We start from the raw sequence: 20,882 nt of genomic DNA on the forward strand, positions 1-20,882 counted from the left end.
AAATAGTGCCATGGGCCTGTTATTGGAAAGCAAAGAATTCAATCTCCCACCTCCTGAAGCATTATATGAAGATGGTCCAATTTTACCCTACGTATTGGTAGGAGACGAGGCATTTCCACTAACCGAATACATGATGCGACCATATCCAGGCAAAGACATGACATTAGAGAAACGATTGTATAATTATCGTTTATCACTTGCTCGAAGAACGGTCGAGAATGTGTTTGGCATTTTAGCTAGCCAATGGCGACTGCTAAGACGACCAATTCTAGCAAAAGTTGAAAATGCAATTAAAATGGTTCAAGCAATTGTATGTCTTCACAACTGGCTCAGAAGACATGATGTTGAGCGAGAAACTTACGTAAGACAGGAACTTACAGATCGGCTTCTAGCAGACGGAGATATTGAAGACGGTTCTTGGAGAAACAATGTTGCAGATTATCGTTCATTTACTAACATTAGATGTACTCACGCAAGAGCGCATTCGTTGCGCGCAGCTAACATTCGAGAAGAATTCTGCAGATATTTTAATGAAGAGGGAGAAGTTGCTTGGCAAAATGTGCAAATATACAAGTGAATAATTTATGTAGTTTGATTATGTAGTTTTATTATCAAAATAATAAAGATATGCTCACAGAACAAATATCTTATAACTAACACAGTCTCATATTACCTATTCTAGTAGACTAGCATACAGGTTATTGCGATACTGAAATATTATTTTAAAGATAAATAGTGCTCCGTAAAAACGAAAACTAGTAGGAATCGAGCTACACAAATAACTACTATGTCTCAATAAATTATATCTATATATCAATTATCATATATATCTATATATAAATTATACATATATAAATCTATATATCAATATATCTATATATAAATTAACGTTAATGTATTGTTAAATGCAGTTGAAACAAGAGCACTTGTCAGTATCACATCTTCAATTATACAATATTAAAATATCAAATAAATCTCATGACATTGCAATATGGATATTACTTCAAATAACAATAGTAATACTTTATACTTATCATGTACAAAACTTATATTGTAACTTTTATAAACAAAACAGTGTTAAAACATTACCATAAAAGTATACCATAAATTATATTCCAACGAAATACACAGAAAACATAATATACGAAAGTAAGAACGTAGCAATTGCCAATATATTACCAAGCAAAATACACAATTATTCACGCTCGTTTTGTTTTTCTTTGGTAACGTCTTGTAGAAATTTCAATAACAGCATATTCTGTTTATCTTTATTAAATGTGAGCAATATTTGTTTTATATACAAAAACATACCATCCAATGCATCGATTTCAGGTGGCTTTGGAAGGTTTATCGCAGGCATGTCTTTTTTACAAATTGCTTCAGCTATACGACTCATTGAGGCACTTAAATCATCTTTGGTTTTAGCTCGACGTTTAGCAGGGGATTCATCTGAAAAGACAGTGTTTGCATGTGTCTTTAATGCATATGAATTAACAACACATTTAATGATACACTCGGTCGGATCAGCAAATATGTTATATGCTCTATAATAATAGTAATACCTTGATTAAGTTCTTCGTTGTTGTTTGCGCTAGTTTCTTCGACAAGAGTATTGTTGGACTCACGAATTGGAACCGTAAGATTAGAAATGGACCTGTACAATAAGACATGTTTCGAATTAGTCATCATAATATTTATAGTTATATTAAAGTTGCTCCAAAATGACACCCTAATATATATATATATATATATATATATATGTATGTATGTATATATGTATATATACAATAGTTGTATATATTATTGTATAATTTAATGAATTATAGGCCATACCATTTGTAGGATAAAATATTTGGGACTCAGACTCGATGGTAATACCGTGCCATTGTTGCACACATTGGTGACTCTTAATATTTTTTTTTACGATTGTTGCCGTGCACACGCCGCACGTTATATCTGATGCCTATTAATATACAATATTTTAATTACTTATCTCAACAAGAGATATGCCAAAACAGGAACATAACCTACTTACCTCGTCACTCGCCATTGCAATAGGAATAGCGTCAAGACGCTGAAATCTGTACGGTTTAGAATCCTGCGCAAAGGTGATGCGCACGTGTTTGACGCTCGACGCTCGACGCTCGAACGCTCCCATGTAATGGCACCTTTACTTTAAATATTTGGGTGCATGATGACTTAAAGGAGTTACTGGAGGGCTTATAAGGACGTATAGCATCCAACTTGATGCGTAGCTTGCGATTCAGGTATAGTTAAGCAGGTGATTGTCCACAGGCTAATGGTGTTGAACGATATCGAAGAAGTATCTCCTGTAATTTGACGTGTATTGCTCGATTATCATCAGCGAGAGCTTTCAGACGTAACTTCAGAGTATGGACTGTTTTTTCGGCAAGACCGTTGGTAGCAGCATGTCCTGGTGCAATACATTTCTGGAAAATGCCATTAACTTTGCAATACGATTTGAACTCTGAGCTTGTAAATATTGTTGCGTTATCAGAGACGAGCACTTGTGGATATCCGTGACTGGAAAAGATATTATCCAGCAGTTGAATAGTATTAATAGATGTAGGAGCTGAATTTAATGCTTTGATTTCAAGCCATTTTGATTTTGCATCAATACATACCAGAAAATTGTAATTAGCATATGTGGCATAATCAATGTGTATGCTCCCAATTACTTGTAGGTTCATCCCAGGGATGCAGTGCAGCTTTAGGTGGATTTGAGCGCAGGAGAGCACAGGATTTGCATGACTTAACAAGGGGTTTTCGATATCCTTATCAATTCCTTTCCAGTAAACATAATGTCGGACAAGTTGTTTCATCTTGGTAATCCCATGTGTGTTGAGTGGAGTTCCTGGAGTATTTGTTCTTGAAGGCTCTTGGGAATAACAATTCGTTCATTCTTGAATAGAATACCATGGTTCAGAGTGTATGGTGAATCGGTAGCTTGAGTTAGAAGATTACGTTTGACAGATCCTAGTTCATTATCTTTGTCAGTTTCTGCGACGACCATATCAGCTGTGAGAAGGTCGTTATTACTGAAATTGATTCCGCACAAACTTGATGAACTTCTTCTCCTAGTAGAATATCAACTGAGTTAGAATTTTGCTGTACTGGTGCTCTGGATAGACAGTCAACATTTACATTTGCTTCGCCACGTTTGAATTTAACTGTATAGTCAAAACCGGATAAAAATGCTGCATATCTGAGTAAACGACTGGATGTTATAGCTGGCAGATATTTTTCATGGTGGAAAATTCGAGTTAACGGTTTGTTATCCGTAAAGAGTATAAAATGTCGACCAAAAAGATAATTAAAGAAATGGTTGACACCAAAAATTATGGCAAGAGCTTCTCTGTTTAGTTGACTATATTTACGTTCAGCCGCCATAAGAGATCTTGACGCGTATGCAATCGGTCTCTTTTGCTCATTGATAATGTGGCTCATTACTGCCGCGATACCAGTTGGGCTTGCATCACAGGTTAAGATTACAAGAAGATCTGGATCATACGGATCATACTAATACGCGATCACTGGCTATTTCATTTTTAAGATGTGTGAACGCAGCTTCACACGCTGATGTCCATTTGAATCTGTGATTTTTCTGAAGTAGACTTCGAAGCGGTGCTGTCTTGGTGGAAAAATTTGGAATAAACCGTGCGTAGTATGTAACCATTCCGAGGAAACGTCGAACATCATCCACTTCTTTGGGGCGAGCCATATCAAGAACTGCTTGAACTTTTGCTGGAGATTTTGAGATCTGGTTGTATTGAACTACATGACCAAGATATTCGATTTTTTCTGCGAAAAAAATGCATTTTTCTTTATTCAAGTGTATGTCATGAGCTTCTAGACGGGCTAAACATGCTTCGAGGTTTTGCCGGCATTCATCCATTGTCTCTCCATGTACGATCACGTCATCGAAAAATTCCGCTGTTTTCTTCAAGCCCTGAAGAATTTGTTCTAACGTATGATTAAATTCGGCTGGTGCTGCTTTATTTCCAAAACTTAATCGGTTCATGCGATATGTGCCACGATGCGTAGTGATTACTTGAATTAGGCTGCTAGCGTAATCTATCAGAATATGTAAATATGCTTTGTATATGTCTAATCTACAAAAATATTTAGAATTATGTAGACTGTTGAGGACGTCAGGAACACTCCGGATTGGATGCTTCGAAGTTACAAGGCATTCATTGACTCCTCCTTTATAATTGACACAAAGCCGTACGCCACCATCTTTTTTCTGAATTACAACGAGAGGTAATCCCCAGTCACTAGCATCTACTTTTGAAATAATTCCTGCTTTTTCTAAACTATCGAGCTCTTTTTCAACTCGTTCGCGCAGAGCAAACGGTACATTACGTTCTTTAGTATATACCGGTGTGGCTTTTTCACGTAATTTCAGGGAGACTGTGTGATTTGGAATACAACCTATCTTTTGTTCAAAAACTTTAGAATACCGCGTAAAAAGATCATTAATCGAATGAATTGATTCAGGAGTAGAGATCCGCGAGTTAGTCTGCATGTCCTTGTCGATATCTTCGAGGTTTATTTCTAAATGGCGTATCCATATGCGACCTAAAATAGCGGGACGACCTTTTGGTACAATATAAATTTCCTCTGACGATCTGTGTCCTTTGTATGAAACCGATAGTAGCTTTACCTTTAGGAATAAACACATCATCAGTATAAACTCGAAAATATTTTTTAGTAGGCGTTAAAGATACATCGAGATTTAATTTCTGGAATTTATCTTCCGGCAATAAAGTAAAACCAGCCAGGAAATCTACTTCAAATACTGCTGGTTTACCATTTAAAAGTACAGTGACAAAATATTTTTATAAGTCAATCGTTGAGATTTGTTCGGTTGGACTGTCATATATATCAATAATTTTACAATCTTGCTTATTACCTATAGAATCAACAAAAATTTTATTAATGCCAAAAACCATATTTTTATTTGAATCATGAACGTACTTTGTCGAGTCTTCTCTGCTGTTTGCTTTAGAATTCAAATTAGATTGTTTTTTTTACAAGATTTTTTTGTTTAATAGAGTCGTAATACATACTTTAGCAATATGACCCGTTTTTTGACAAGAATTACATTTGAGCTTATTTCGGTTAGTTTGACACTCACCTATATTGTGATTATTCTTACCACACCTGAGACATAATCCAGCAATTCCCAGTGCATTAAAATCAATCCTGGATTTCAATTTTGATTTGGAATAATAGCGATATCCATAATTTGGAGTTTTTGATCGTACCCTAGTACGATTTTGATGTTATTCACGTCTGGATCTATTCTGGGAAGAGACTTTGTTTATATCCGACGCCGTGTCATGTCCCGTTGCAAGCTGTTGTTTTGAGAGAGCTTGAGTTTCAAGTCTGGAGGCTTCTAACGCAATTGCCTTGCTTAATATTTCTGGAAATTTAGTAATGTTGGCCTGTAAAAGTTGTTCCTTAATCCAGCTGTCTTTAAGACCTCTAATAAATTGTGCCCTGAGAAACAGATTAGCAACAGAGACAACTTTATTGCACTCGCAGGTAACATTAAATTTGCATTCGGCCAGGTTGCAGTGCAGCCACAAATTTTGGAATAGTCTGGCCTTCTTTTTGATATGTGCTGAGAAAATAGTGTTGCGAGACAACTACGCTTCTGTGCGACGAAAGCATTTCCTAAAGATATTTCTTCAACTGATTATAGGTTAAGTCTTTGACCGGCTTGTCCGGGCCTAAAAGTGCTGGTTATTATAGATAGTTGAGCCAATTGAGACGCATAGCAATTGGGCCTTTTTCTGATCATCTACGATGTTTTTCATTGAAAGATAATTCTCGAATCTTTCTAGGTAACATTTAACTTTCTCTTTCGTCTGGTCAAAATTTTCGAACGGTGGAATATTACTGAGAATCGGACTAAGGTTAGTTGGCTCATTTTGTTGCTGAAAATTCTGTGATAACTGAGAAACCAGGTTTTGTTGATGACTATTAAACGCCGCTAATAATTGTGCAAATTGGTTAGCGTCCATGCTGGTAGCGAGTTTGATCGAATTTTTTTCCTTTTCTCAATTTTACCTCGTCGCCAATTGTTGTAAATGGATGGTCGAGTATATTATTGTAGGCTCTGGAATATTACTGGTTACTTTGTACCTTTATTATTGCTTATACAATATTCTTAATCTAATAAATGCACGCTATTACTGTGATAAGCCCCTTGCACAATAGGCGATAGCGATAGCGATAGCGACAGCGACAAAGTTGCCAACAAAGGTATAGCTTTATCGGCAACCTTGTCGCTGTCGCTATCGCTATCGCTATCGCCTATTGTGCAAGGGGCTTTATGCTCAGACGCTATATATTCAATGGCCAACTCGTCGATTCCTCTCTCTATCAACCATCGAACAGCAACGAAGAACCTAGACGCGCCAGTCAGTAAGAAGAACGACGCGTGAAACTATGAGGCACAACCCTCTGAATTAAACTCGCTCGCGGCTAAGGGTTGGTTTATAATAGCCGTAACCGTTGATTTAAGCCGTAATATTTAAGAAATTGACCAATCACAGTCGATTATTCTTCTCACATTTGACTGTGATTAGTCAATTTTTTAAAGATTACGGCTTAAATCAACGGTTACGGCTATTATAAATCAACCCTAAGTCTTTCACGGCTCGCGGCTAACAAGGGGACCTTCAGGCTAACGGATTTTTGTTTTTTTTCGTACTTACTGTACTTGAGGGTCATCACTCGGACATCAATTTCCCAAAGTATTAAGGCGCGCTTTTCAAAAAAACTCGAGAAAATCGACTTTGAAGAATTCCGAGCGCGCTATGTACACAGAATTTTAATTTTAATGTAAAATTTATCAAATCTATGCTAATTAATATTTAATCGTTTTTAATTTTGTTTTCAATGAAAAACTTACATCTTCTTATTTTGAATATTGGTACAAAAATAAAAAACGTCAGATAGGAAATAAAATGGTTTTATATTTTTGAAAATTACGAGAAAATACAGCGCAAAAATGATATTAATAAAAATATTGTTTAATTTTTAAAAGTGAATTATATGATATGAAATATATAGTTTAAAATATATTGTATACAGTCGTTTTACACGTCAATATTGCACGAACCAGGATGATAATCATCGTAAAAACAAGGGAAACGATAAGTTTCACGGCATCTAGCACACCGTACGAACGCAGATATTTTACAGGCGCAAGGTTTTTTTTAAATGTCTATTGGAAAACATACTTCATTGACGTTCATAAAAATGTCTCTGTCATCACAAAGGTTTGAAGCGAATCGCCACGCGTATCGAATCATGTTCTTAAATAAGATTGGAGAGAACAGCTGGTGATGTACAATAGATTGAATTTTAATGCAATTTTCTCGAGAATTAATTAAAATGCCTGTAAAATATCTGCCTGTAAAATATCTGCGTTCGTACGGTGTGCTAGATGCCGTGAAACTTACTGTTTCCCTTGCTTTTACGATGAATATCATCCTGGTTCGTGCAATATTGACGTGTAAAACGACTGTATACAATATATTTTAAACTATATATTTCATATCATATAATTCACTTTTAAAAATTAAACAATATTTTTATTAATATCATTTTTGCGCTGTATTTTCTCGTAATTTTCAAAAATATAAAACCATTTTATTTCCTACCTGACGTTTTTCATTTTTGTACCAATATTCAAAATAAGAAGGTGTAAATTTTTCATTGAAAACGAAATTGAAAACGATTAAATATTAATTAACATGGATTTGATAAATTTTACATTAAAATTAAAATTCTGTGTATAATACATAACGCGCTCGGAATTCTTCAAAGTCGATTTTCTCGAGTTTTTCTGAAGAGCGCGCCTTAATACTTTGGGAAATTGATGTCCGAATGATAACTCTCAAGTACAATAAGTACGAAAAACAAACAAAAATCCGTTAGCCTGAAGGTCCCCTTGTAAGTCCTTCCCGGCTCACGGTTGTCCTTCTCGGCTCACGATGCTCTCAATACATCAATCTCGCGTAACTTATTTGGAAATAGAATAGAAGAGAATGCGAATGCCCAATTCACAGGGCCTGTATATATACATACTCGTTTGGTGACGTACCGGGGTAAGGGACTACGGGGTTCACGTGGATACGCGAGACCGTCACGTGAAACTATTTGGAAAATCGCGTGATTATCTGAGAGCGTTGCGTGCCGGTTCAGACTATGAATTGATCGCTCAATAAACAAATTTATCAAATTATATGTTAGTTATTTCTACATTCCTTTAAATTCTTTCTAAAGTATCTTATATCTTTACTATAATGACAATACTAATATTACCTAACATTAATTAATTATTATTAACATGCGTTCTACTAAATCTATGATTTTACAATAATATCAATATTATTATTATTAATAACAGAATAATACTAACATTATCATCACATGCATCTAATCCTGCCCTAGGGGGAGTGCGGGGGGGGGGCGAAGCCCCCCCGCCCACGTCTCAACATCCATGCACACCCACCTGTGCATGGGGGTATGGGGGGGTGCGGGGGGGGGAAGCCCCTCCCCGCTCACGCATGTACTTTGGTATACGCATGTGGTCACGAGGCATGTTCTCAAAACTGCATTCTCTATATACTGTATAATTACATTTTTTTATTATGTTATGTACAGCAGTAGACTCAACTTCTGAATAGCCCCTACCTCCGAATTTTATGAAACTTCCACCAATTGTTGACCACTAGTGTCATTAGGTGGTTCTTTAATGCTCTACAATTGCTGCAAGTTTCATTAAATTTGGAGGTAGGGGCTATTCAAAAGTCTTACCTTTTAGTTATGTCATTGTTGTAGCAAATGAGTGATATGTGTATTTTATCGTAACAATAGTTAATTCTTAAAAATATTTTGGCTTTGAACAATATTCAAAATAATTCAAAAAATTATTATTATTTAAAGTGATTTGATGTATTTTACGCCTATTATTAATTAAGAGTCTTTTATTTATATTTTAAATTAAATGATATGTAACAGGTATCTCGTTATTGGGTACACCAACGGAGATTTATGTACATGGCACAAGTTATCTATTCCTTTGTTGTACGGCCTTCTTTGTCACCTTTGCCACGTCTGTCGTATATTTGCCAGTTTTTCACGAGCTTAAACTCACCAGCACTTATGAATACCTCGAGAAGCGTTTCGATAAAAGAATAAGATTGCTGGGTTCAGTCCTCTTTGCCATCAGTATTGTAAGTAAAGCCAGAAAAACATATTTGTATAAATCTTTCCATAAGTGTGCATCTTAAATGATATTTCGATACACAATGTTTTTTTTTTTAGATAACTTGGCTTCCGATTGTCATCTATGTACCTGCATTGGCCTTCAATCAAGGTATATATTTTCCAAACAAAAGTTCAATGAAAATTTCATAGGGAATTAATCCAATAATTTCTGAATTTGCACATATTCGAGTTTAATTAATAATTATAATTATGCATGCCCGTCCATGTGTAATTTTAACTTGTTTGAAAATATGTCGTGCAAATATGGAAATCACAATGCGGTATCATTATATAAAAAATCATTTCAGATTACTCTATTTTCAGTCACCGGAGTAAATGTACACATAGTTACACCCTTTGTATGCATCGTTTGCATATTTTACACCTGTGTGGTAAGATAATTGACTTAAAAAATATAAAAAAGAAAACAAATAAAAGATATAAGAAAATAAACGCATGTAATGACATAAAGAATTTCAAATTAAAACTAAATGAGTATACTCTTGCATACTCTTTATTATTTTTCTTTATTTTTTTTAAATAAAATAAATATTTAATTTTAATTGAACTATTTATCATATAATTGGATTGATCTCTCGGATCGATATATAACAAATAATAAATCTAACATAATAGCATTTAGAAAATAATTTAAAAATTTTTATATTTAGTACAACTTTGTTGAAAGATTTTATTATTTTATTCAGGGTGGCCTCAAGGCAGTAGTATGGACAGATTTCTTTCAGACTTTCATTATGTTCGGCTCCATGTTGTTAATTACAATTAAGGGAACAGTGGATGTTGGTGGATTGTCGCTAGTAATTCGAAGAAATCTGGAATCCGGAAGACTCGAATTACCTACGTGCGTGCATTAAACGATAACTTTACCTAATTGATAACGATACAATTATAAATTTGTTCGTGTTACTTGCATTCTAACATATACTTCATTCTTTCTTCTCTTCAATGTTCGAACATACATTCCATCTAGTTTTAGATAAAGAAAGTATTAAAAAATAGACACAGTGTCATTGAAGGAGACACCCGGAAGAGCTAAAAAGATATCTATTTTTATGAATTCTTTTACGAAAACTATTAATGTCATTCCAGTCAAATTTTCACCAGTTTTTTAAATACATATTTTGATATCCCGGGAAAAAATATTCATATCTGATCATATATGATCATATATGAATGGCCATATATGGTCAGATATGGAAATTGGCCAGATCTGAGGATATATGATCTGGTATTATTGTATATGTTAATCACAAAATTATGTCACCTTATCAAAAAGAAGAGTCGCGCTTCAAGTGATCTATTACAATTACAAAAAAGAAATGATATCTCTTTAAGTTAGAGCGCCAATTACAGAGAGAACATGTATATTGCCTCAAAAAATAATTGTTGCACTACATTGAAAAATCTTTACATTGTGTCAATTAGAAAAGAATGTATAATAACAATTTTATAAGATTAAAAAATTTTATTTAAATTTAACAAGGGAATACAAGATATTTAAATACAAAGTTATTTACATGTGTATTTTTTAATGGCCACAAAGAATTACAGAAGTAACAGTACAAAATAAAAATATTTTATTAAAATACATAAATTTTTCTTGTAAAAAAACTTGGCGCTGCTAGACCTTTTAAATAAATAAAAACAACAATAAATAAAAATAATTCAGAGAAGAATACAATGGGAGTAATATTAAATGATTATCAGCGTGGATATGGGAGTGAGTGATATGGGTGTGCGTGACTACGCGGACGGCGGATAATGCGGCTTATAATTAAGTATAGAATAAGTTTATTTATTTATTTAAAATTTCGAGGTCTAGCAGCGCCAAGTTTTTTTACAAGAAAAATTTATGTATTTTAATAAAATATTTTTATTTTGTACTGTTACTTCTGTAATTCTTTGTGGCCATTAAAAAATACACATGTAAATAACTTTGTATTTAAATATCTTGTATTCCCTTGTTAAATTTAAATAAAATTTTTTAATCTTATAAAATTGTTATTATACATTCTTTTCTAATTGACACAATGTAAAGATTTTTCAATGTAGTGCAACAATTATTTTTTGAGGCAATATACATGTTCTCTCTGTAATTGGCGCTCTAACTTAAAGAGATATCATTTCTTTTTTGTAATTGTAATAGATCACTTGAAGCGCGACTCTTCTTTTTGATAAGGTGACATAATTTTGTGACGTGTATCACTTGGGTTATAATTTTTCGGAAATAAAGATACTACTGCTTAGATTTTTTCGAGATTTTTCGAGATATAAAGATCTACCACTTGTTACTTAGGTTTTTTCGAGGTATAATACTACCACTTTCTTTTTTTTTTTAGGTAACAACATATACACTACTATACGTGTACTTGGCGCCTTTTTTTACCTTTTTTTAAAAAAGGTAATTTTGTGCGGATATCACGCCTTTTTGTAGTATATTACGCATTGTATAAACAGTATGTACAGGATAAAGCTATTTGGAGGTATAATACTACCACTTTGTTTTTTTCGAGGTAACAACATAACAGGGTAACAACATAATACATATACACTATTATGCGTGTACTTGGCGCTCATTTTACCTTTTTTTTAAAAAGGTAATTTTGTACGGATATCACGCCTTTTTGTAGTGTTACGCAACTTAATCTTATAAACAATATATCTTATAATTTCATAAACCGTATATAATACAAGGTATGAAGCTAAAAGTGTTACGGACTATTATTTCTAAAGAAAACAACAATTTAATATTTTGCTCAGTTTTTTAAAAATAATAATCTGTAACCCTTTTAGTTGTACACCTTGTATATATTTTTCAATTTCAACATAAAACATAATCGCAATAAAGCATGATTAATGTTAATAAGTCGTTAACTGTAAAATTCTTTATTTATTTTTATTTGCGTGTCTTACTGAATGTTGTTCGCAACTGTATATGTACCGATATCTTCAGGTATCGATATTTTTGATAATTATTTTTACGTCAGACATAATTTTAATTCATCCAATTTTTATTATGTCTAAACATAATTTTTGTCCAATTTTTATTATGTCTAGACATAATTTTAATTCAGCGATTTTTATTATGTCATGACATAATTTTAATTCTGCCGCTAAGGAAATTTTAAGTCGATTTTTATGAATCAAGCTTGAATTCAATGTTTAGGTGTCCCAGGTTGCCGATGACGAGGTCCACATAGCGCGCTTTATAGTTATCGGTGTCCAGGTGTATTAATACCTTGAATTTGATGGCCACGTGTTCCAACTTGCCGATGACGAGGTCCACATAGTGCGCTTCGTAGTTTTCGGTGTCTACATGTATTAATACCTCGAATTCGATATCTACGTGTCTTACATTGGGTGCGTTCAGCCGATACTTTCCTCTTTTTTGACTTACTGGATTAAAAAGAGAAGAAACGAGCAAAAACGAGCAACTGCTCACGATTGCTAGGCTAGCAGAGTATCGGCTGAACGCATCCATTCAGATTTAAAATTATTAATACACCTAGACACCAAAAACTATGAAGCGCATTATGTGGACCTCGTCATCAACAACCTGGGACACCTAGACATCAATTTCAAGGTATTAATACACGTAGACACCGAAAACTACGGAGCGCAATATGTGGACCTTGTCATCGGCAACCTGAAACACCTAAACATTGAATTCAACATATTATTACACCTGGACACCGAAAACTACGAAGCGCACTATGTGGACCTCGTCATCGGCAACCTGGGACACGTAGACATCAAATTCAACGTACGATTACACCTGGACACCGGAAACTATGAAGCGCACTATCTGGATCCCGTCATCGGCAACCTGGGATACGTGGACATCGAATTCAAAATATTAATACACGTAGACACCGAAAACTACGGAGCGCACTATGTGGATCTTGTCATCGGCAACCTGGGACACCTAGACATCGAATTCAACGTACAATTACACCTGGACACCGAAAACTATGAAGCGCACTATCTGGATCTCGTCATCGGCAACCTGGGACACGTGAACATCAAATTCGAGGTATTATTACACCTAGACACCGAAAACTACGGAGCGCGATATCTGGACCTCGTCATCGGCAACCTGGGACACGTGGACACCGAAAACTACGGAGCGCACTATGTGGACCTTGTCATCGGCAACCTGGGATACCTAGACATCGAATTCAACGTACGATTACATCTGGACACCGAAAACTATGAAGCGCATTATCTGGATCCCGTCATCGGCAACCTGGGACTTGTGGACATCGAATTCAAGATATTAATACACGTAGACACCAAAAACTACGGAGCGCACTATGTGGACCTCGTCATCGGCAACCTGGGACACGTAGACATCGAATTCAACGTATTATTACACCTGGACACCGAAATCTATGAAGCGCATTATCTGGATCCCGTCATCGGCAACCTGAGACACGTGGACATCGAATTCAAGATATTAATACACGTAGACACCAAAAACTACGGAGCGCACTGTGTGGACCTCGTCATCGGCAACCTGGGACACCTAGACATCGAATTCAACGTACGATTACACCTGGACACCGAAAACTACGAAGCGCACTGTGTGGACCTCGTCATCGGCAACCTGGGACACGTGGACATCGAATTCAACGTATTATTACACCTGGACACCGAAAACTACGAAGCGCACTGTGTGGACCTCGTCATCGGCAACCTGGGACACGTGGACATCGAATTCAAGGTATTAATACACGTAGACACCGAAAACTACGGAGCGCACTATGTGGACCTCGTCATCGGCAACCTGGGACACCTAGACATCGAATTCAACGTACGATTACACCTGGACACCGAAAACTATGAAGCGCATTATCTGGATCCCGTCATCGGCAACCTGGGACACGTGGACATCGAATTCAAGATATTAATACACGTAGACACCAAAAACTACGGAGCGCACTATGTGGACCTCGTCATCGGCAACCTGGGACACGTAGACATCGAATTCAACGTATTATTACACCTGGACACCGAAATCTATGAAGCGCATTATCTGGATCCCGTCATCGGCAACCTGGGACACGTGGACATCGAATTCAAGATATTAATACACGTAGACACCAAAAACTACGGAGCGCGCTGTGTGGACCTCGTCATCGGCAACCTGGGACACCTAGACATCGAATTCAACGTACGATTACACCTGGACACCGAAAACTACAAAACGCACTGTGTGGACCTCGTCATCGGCAACCTGGGACACGTGGACATCGAATTCAACGTATTATTACACCTGGACACCGAAAACTACGAAGCGCACTGTGTGGACCTCGTCATCGGCAACCTGGGACACGTGGACATCGAATTCAAGGTATTAATACACGTAGACACCGAAAACTACGGAACTCACTATCTAGACATCATCATCGGCAACCTGGGACACCTAGACATCGAATTCAACGTACGATTACACCTGGACACCGAAAACTATGAAGCGCATTATCTGGATCCCGTCATCGGCAACCTGGGACACGTGGACATCGAATTCAAGATATTAATACACGTAGACACCAAAAACTACGGAGCGCACTATGTGGACCTCGTCATCGGCAACCTGGGACACGTGGACATCGAATTCAACGTATTATTACACCTGGACACCGAAAACTACGAAGCGCACTGTGTGGACCTCGTCATCGGCAACCTGGGACACGTGGACATCGAATTCAAGGTATTAATACACGTAGACACCGAAAACTACGGAGCGCACTATGTGGACCTCGTCATCGGCAACCTGGGACACCTAGACATCGAATTCAACGTACGATTACACCTGGACACCGAAAACTATGAAGCGCATTATCTGGATCTCGTCATCGGCAACCTGGGACACGTGGACATCGAATTCAAGATATTAATACACGTAGACACCAAAAACTACGGAGCGCACTATGTGGACCTCGTCATCGGCAACCTGGGACACGTAGACATCGAATTCAACGTATTATTACACCTGGACACCGAAATCTATGAAGCGCATTATCTGGATCCCGTCATCGGCAACCTGGGACACGTGGACATCGAATTCAAGATATTAATACACGTAGACACCAAAAACTACGGAGCGCACTATGTGGACCTCGTCATCGGCAACCTGGGACACGTAGACATCGAATTCAACGTATTATTACACCTGGACACCGAAAACTATAAAGCGCACTATCTGGACCTTGTCATCGGCAACCTGGGATACATAGACATCAAATTCAAGCTTGATTCATAAGAATCGACTTAAAAATTCCCTAGCGGCACTTTCTGCCAAGCATAGAGAACCTACTTTTCCGTTGACTCAATATTTATTATATATATACCTAATTTTTACTTAAATAGAAATCTTCCTCCTGACCGATAAGTTTATCGACCTAATTTTGAAATACGCGCGCGATATCGAAACTGGCGATACCTGCGCCGCCAGCGTCGAAAAAGTGAAAAGGACGTTTCTCTGATAATCATAATAATATTGAATGAGAGCGTTAGGAGTATCTTAAAAATAAATTTTCACATTTGGACTTTGCGTCGCAATATCTCCGCTCGTAAGGCACGTAGCGGAATATTATGAGAGAAACCCCCCCCCCCCCTAATTGGACCCCAAGCTATCGATCAAGCCTACTTAGAACTTGATCCGTTCACTCGTTATCGAGATCTCAACATCTCGGGTACTCGCAACCCGTCGCGTCGCGTAAAAGAGTCACGGTCGGTCTCGCTCCGCGTGTACTTGGCGCGAGACACTACCGTGTCTCTTGATATCTGATCAGGTATGATCAGGTACGAACTATATATTTATCAGGTATGGACATATATTTTTGAGTAAGTTTCAAAAAATTGTTATATATTTTCAAAAGTTATTTTTTAAAAGTGTGCCACTTTGTTATAAAGGTAGACTCCACGATACAACTAATACAAAAATTGTGCCGCTCCATAGTGCGAAACAGCTAGTGTCATGTCTTTTGATACCGTTCTTATAACACTGTTTGTCAAATTTTAAATACGAGAAACAGGTCCCATCGAATGCCATCTATCGAATACTTTTGAGATGCGACATCTGATCTGATCATATATAATCTTATATGACTATATAGTTCCATATATGATTTTATTCGCGGATATAAAAGTCCGGGAAAAATATTCATATCTAACAGTATATCAACATATATAAATGAGATATGAACAGATATAAGTTTTACATGCCCATGTATAGAGCATATATAATCATATATGGTTATCTATCGCCATATATGATCAGATCTTGTGTCATGTATAATGTACGATGTGATCATATATGGCGATAGATAACCATATATGATTATATATGCTTTATACATGGGCATGTAAAATTTATATCTGTTTATATTTCATTTATATATGTTCATATACCGTCAGATAAGAATATTTTTCCCGGACATTTTATATCATTATATCCCAATCTCGTCATGTTTCATATATCATTTCCGGCCATATATGAATATATACAATCATATACAGCATCGTGTCTTGTCATATATATGATCATATACAATGTCGATACAGTTATGTATGGCCACATATAATTATATCTAATAATACATGGCCGAACATTCTTTATATACGACCATGTGAGGCCAGATACGATTATGTATAGTGTCATATCTGCTACACATAATAATATGTCTGACCATGGCATATATGAACTTATATGATCAGATCTTGTGTCATGTATAATGTACGATCTGATCATATATGGCGATAGATAACCATATATGATTATATATGCTTTATATATGGGCATGTAAAACTTATATCTGTTTATATCTCATTTATATATGATCATATATATATCATATATGTTTATATATGTTCATATATTGTCAGATATGAATATTTTTTCCCGGGATGTAACACAAAATTTTGAAATAAAAATATTAATAAATAGCATCAAACACGCGGCCTGGTTTATCAGTTTTGCTGTAGCAGTTTGCAGTAAAACTATTGTCGCTTTTATAAAATTTATCTAAAATAAGAAAATTAAAAAAATTCTTAAAATATATGAATAAATCTAGTCTTTGCGTCATAGCTATAGCTAATTATAATTAAAAAAAATCTTCAATTTTGACAAACTGACAGGATTTCCCCAGATATTTTGATTACCGTTTTTAAAACAGTTTTAAGAAAAACACGTTCAAAGTTTAAACTGCATGAAAGACAAGCAGGTTATTCTTGAGCAATCTTATCAAAAGGTTTCTAAAGATCATTGATTATAGAATACATAGACGGGGCCATAGCTGTCTATGTAGATATAAGGAGATGATAATACACGTAAGACGTAAGACGTAAGACGTAAGGGGACCAGGACATTGAATTCGATAAATTTGGATTATCTTCGGTAGGATTCGGCTCATATGTGCTTGTATGCTTGTGTGCGTGTGTGCGTGTGTGCTTGTGTGCGTGTGTGCTTGTGTGCGTGTGTGCTTGTGTGCGTGTGTGCTTGTGTGCGTGTGTGCTTGTGTGCGTGTGTGCTTGTGTGCGTGTGTGCGTGCGTGCGTGCGCGCGCGTGTGTGTGATGTGTATGTATATATAATGTCCTAAAATTCGCTGACACGAAATGCACAACGTGATTGTCTCTACCTAAAAAAAAAGACTTTTTTCTTTGGCAAAATTGCGTCTAAACACTACTTTTTAAAAAGAGCAATTTGAAGCTAACGAATGAGCGCCTAGCAGGTTATACACATGACTCAGAGGCGGCGCGTGTGGCGTTTGAGCGTGTACGTATATACTCCGTGTCAATGGATATAGTAACTACCGTATACTATCCGATCCAAAATGTTTCTTTTTTTGATTATAACAATCATTTAAATATGAACCTATTTTGATACTGTAAACATTTAAAACCATCTTTGATATATATTGTATACTAAAAATTGTAGTTTAAATATCGAAAAAGCTCATATCTAAAATGATCATTATGATTATTTATGTTTAAAAAAAAAGAGAAATTTTGGATTGGATAGTATATGGTAGTTATTAAGGTAGTTCGGTCGTGAAGAGCCAAAGTCAAAGCAATGTTTATAATTTTTTTATCTAATCATTTATACGATTAAAAAAAAAAAAAGATAACGCGTCGCGAAGCTTCGTAACGACGTAAAAAGATCATTAGTAAGTAACTTTTACGTTGTAGAATAATATTTTGCCTAAAATAGATTAAAATAAAGTGTATGTTAACACGTCGCTTGACTTACTTTTCAACTTGTGCCAACTCTTAAGTGCTCTACTTCGGAGATTATTTCGATTGAATTATTGCGTTATTATGGAGATTTACTGAAGTACAGTAATTTCGCCACAAGGTGCATGTAATTTTTTACATAAACAATTTTCCTCGCTGCCCTCATGTACGAGATGCGGGCAGCGATTTGGCAACGCCAAACAGTTCGTGCGGTTGGTACACTTGTTTGTCTTTGCGCTCACTCACACCTAACGTGCACCTAACCTTACGCCGACGATTCCAGCGTGCGGCGTTGCCACGTCGCCACGCTCGAGTTGTGAAAATCAGCGCTTGAGCACCGGAAACCAAACTTTAATTATTAATTTAAAAAAAAAAACTGTACGGTGGATCGTGTGTTCACCTTCAACTATAGGCTTCCTCACAGTGTCCTCTTTCTATCGATATATATTGTTTGGACATTTTTGGCAAAAGATTTTTCGCAAACTCGTGTTATTCATAGGAAAATATTTCTTTTCCTATTAGACCAATGTTAAAGTCACCTAATTTTAAAATTAAATATCTTGAGAACGGGACGGTGAATTATCTTCTTTCTGGGTTTAATCGATTCAGGAGAGTTCCTTCTTTCGATATAAAGAATAAAACCTATCACTTTTGGCAAAAGTTGTTCACGACCGAATTACCTTAAACCGGATTACAAACTGCCGTGTAAACGTAATCAATAATGCCTTTCACTTGAAGTTAGGCCGGTATTCATAGTCGGATCTTATATTGAAGACCGTCTTAAGTACATTTTTAAGATGTCATGAACCAATCACAGAGCCGTACTAGCATCTTAAGATATTACTTATATAAGACAGTCTTAAAATAAGATCCGACTATGAATACGGGCCTTAGTCGCGTTCAGATCAGACACAGACATCTAGGCTGCATCATTCTATCTTTATCGCTCATCAGGTGTTAAACAAAGATAGAATAAGCAAATAGCGCTAATAGCGCTTTCTCCGAACGTAGAGCCCCTATATAAGAGTTTGGCTACTGAAGCTATTTGGTAACAAAATGGCGTCTCGTATCTTATACAGAGACTCTAGCATTTAGGCCCAGTTCAACAGTGGCCAGTTAGCTTAATTAGTAGTTAACTCTCACTCTCTGTCTCTTTCTAACCTCAAAGGTTAGAACGCAGCTTTATCCAAACGCAGCCCTAATATTACCTAGACTGCTAGATTGCTATAGTTTAGTACAGACACAGTATAACCATACCCAGTAGCGACAGTGAGTGTCGGCACCTTTGATGTAGTAGGTTTTGGTCACATGACTCGCCGCTATCTTTTGAGATGTACGAACACTTAAAAAGAGAAAGAGAGATCTTTCTCTTTGTCATACATATAGGCCACCATATTTTTAGAGGAGTTGGGACTCACTAAACACGTTTAGTGTCAATACTGGGTATGGTTACACTGTTGTACAGGTTGCATTGAAGTCATTCGCCATCTTTGAAAGGACCACACATATAAATATTTTGTAATGCGTGTGATATTAACTAATCCTTTCAATGATCACCTTTTCTCTACTCTTCCCCTACTCTACTTCTTGCCTTCACTTGTCTCCTCTTTTGTGGCTTCATTCGCAAAGCCTGTATTAGCCTGTATTAGTATAGGTAATATATAGATGTTTGTGGGATTAGATAATAACTGAACATATTGCGTCTAGCTATTTGTGCATCATGACTGTTGGTTCATCCAAAAATGTAGTAAATCTATTGGTTGATTCAACAGTCATAATGCACAAATAGCTAGACGCGATGTGTTCAATTATTATTTGACCCGAACGCGACTAACTTCAGTGGGATACTTTTCCCTCTTTCTCTCTTAAGTGTTCGTTTTAGGCTGCGGTCCATTTGACGCTACAAATGCTTCAAAGTGTTCTTTTTCTCCTTCTTTCTTCATTGAAAAAAAGGAGAAAAGAAATGCTTCAAAACATTTGTAGCGTCAAGTGGACCGCAGCCTTAAGGTGGTTTTTGACGCCAATTATACGCTATTTTACTATTTCGCGAAAATTAATGTCGCTAGCTACCAAGAGATTGTTCTCCAAGGCGTTTTGAAGCCATGGATAGGAGCATAGGAGCATTTGATGGAGGATTTACGCTTCAGCAAGATTGTGTACTAGGTTTAAAACGTCGAAAAATTGTATTTTAAAAAATGTCCCGTATGTGTGTATGTGTGTGCGTGCGTACGTGCGTGTTGGGGGGGGGGAATGTATATGTTCGCATTTAAAACTGCGTATTCAGACGCTGACGCATATCGAAGCAGGTTCT

At 36.3% G+C, this 20,882-nt stretch overlaps 2 protein-coding genes across 9 annotated transcripts in view; one reads left to right on the plus strand and one right to left on the minus strand.

Moving 5' to 3' along the window:
• The window catches only part of LOC143905910 (sodium-coupled monocarboxylate transporter 1), a 242,072-nt gene that overhangs the window by 76,840 nt on the left and 144,350 nt on the right, over positions 1–20,882 (plus strand). For all 8 annotated transcript variants that reach the window (XM_077421573.1, XM_077421574.1, XM_077421567.1 and 5 more), the window contains 4 exons: positions 9,064–9,278; positions 9,370–9,421; positions 9,637–9,704; positions 10,020–10,174. In XM_077421573.1, coding sequence (XP_077277699.1) covers positions 9,064–9,278; positions 9,370–9,421; positions 9,637–9,704; positions 10,020–10,174 — 490 coding nt within the window. The remainder of the gene's footprint in view (positions 1–9,063; positions 9,279–9,369; positions 9,422–9,636; positions 9,705–10,019; positions 10,175–20,882) is intronic.
• LOC143905921 (uncharacterized) lies at positions 1,255–6,235 on the minus strand. The gene is made up of 5 exons (XM_077421589.1): positions 2,646–6,235; positions 2,036–2,544; positions 1,834–1,963; positions 1,563–1,654; positions 1,255–1,449 (listed from the first exon to the last, which is right to left on the minus strand). Exons 2-5 carry the CDS (start codon positions 2,156–2,158, stop codon positions 1,405–1,407), a joined length of 390 nt encoding a protein of 129 aa, XP_077277715.1. The 5' UTR covers positions 2,159–2,544; positions 2,646–6,235; the 3' UTR covers positions 1,255–1,404.

Source organism: Temnothorax americanus, unplaced genomic scaffold, assembly GCF_048541705.1.
Source record: "Temnothorax americanus isolate GAGA-0224 unplaced genomic scaffold, ASM4854170v1 Scaffold69, whole genome shotgun sequence".
Lineage (NCBI taxonomy): Eukaryota > Metazoa > Arthropoda > Insecta > Hymenoptera > Formicidae > Temnothorax > Temnothorax americanus.

Coding starts and splice junctions, on each gene's coding strand:
- LOC143905921 (XM_077421589.1), bottom strand. CDS start 2,158: ATGGGAGCGTTCGAGCGTCGAGCGTCGAGCGTCAAACACGTGCGCATC. Junction 1,964..2,035: donor TTGCAATGGCGAGTGACGAG/GTAAGTAGGTTA, acceptor GTATATTAATAG/GCATCAGATATAACGTGCGG. Junction 1,655..1,833: donor AATATTTTATCCTACAAATG/GTATGGCCTATA, acceptor CTTATTGTACAG/GTCCATTTCTAATCTTACGG.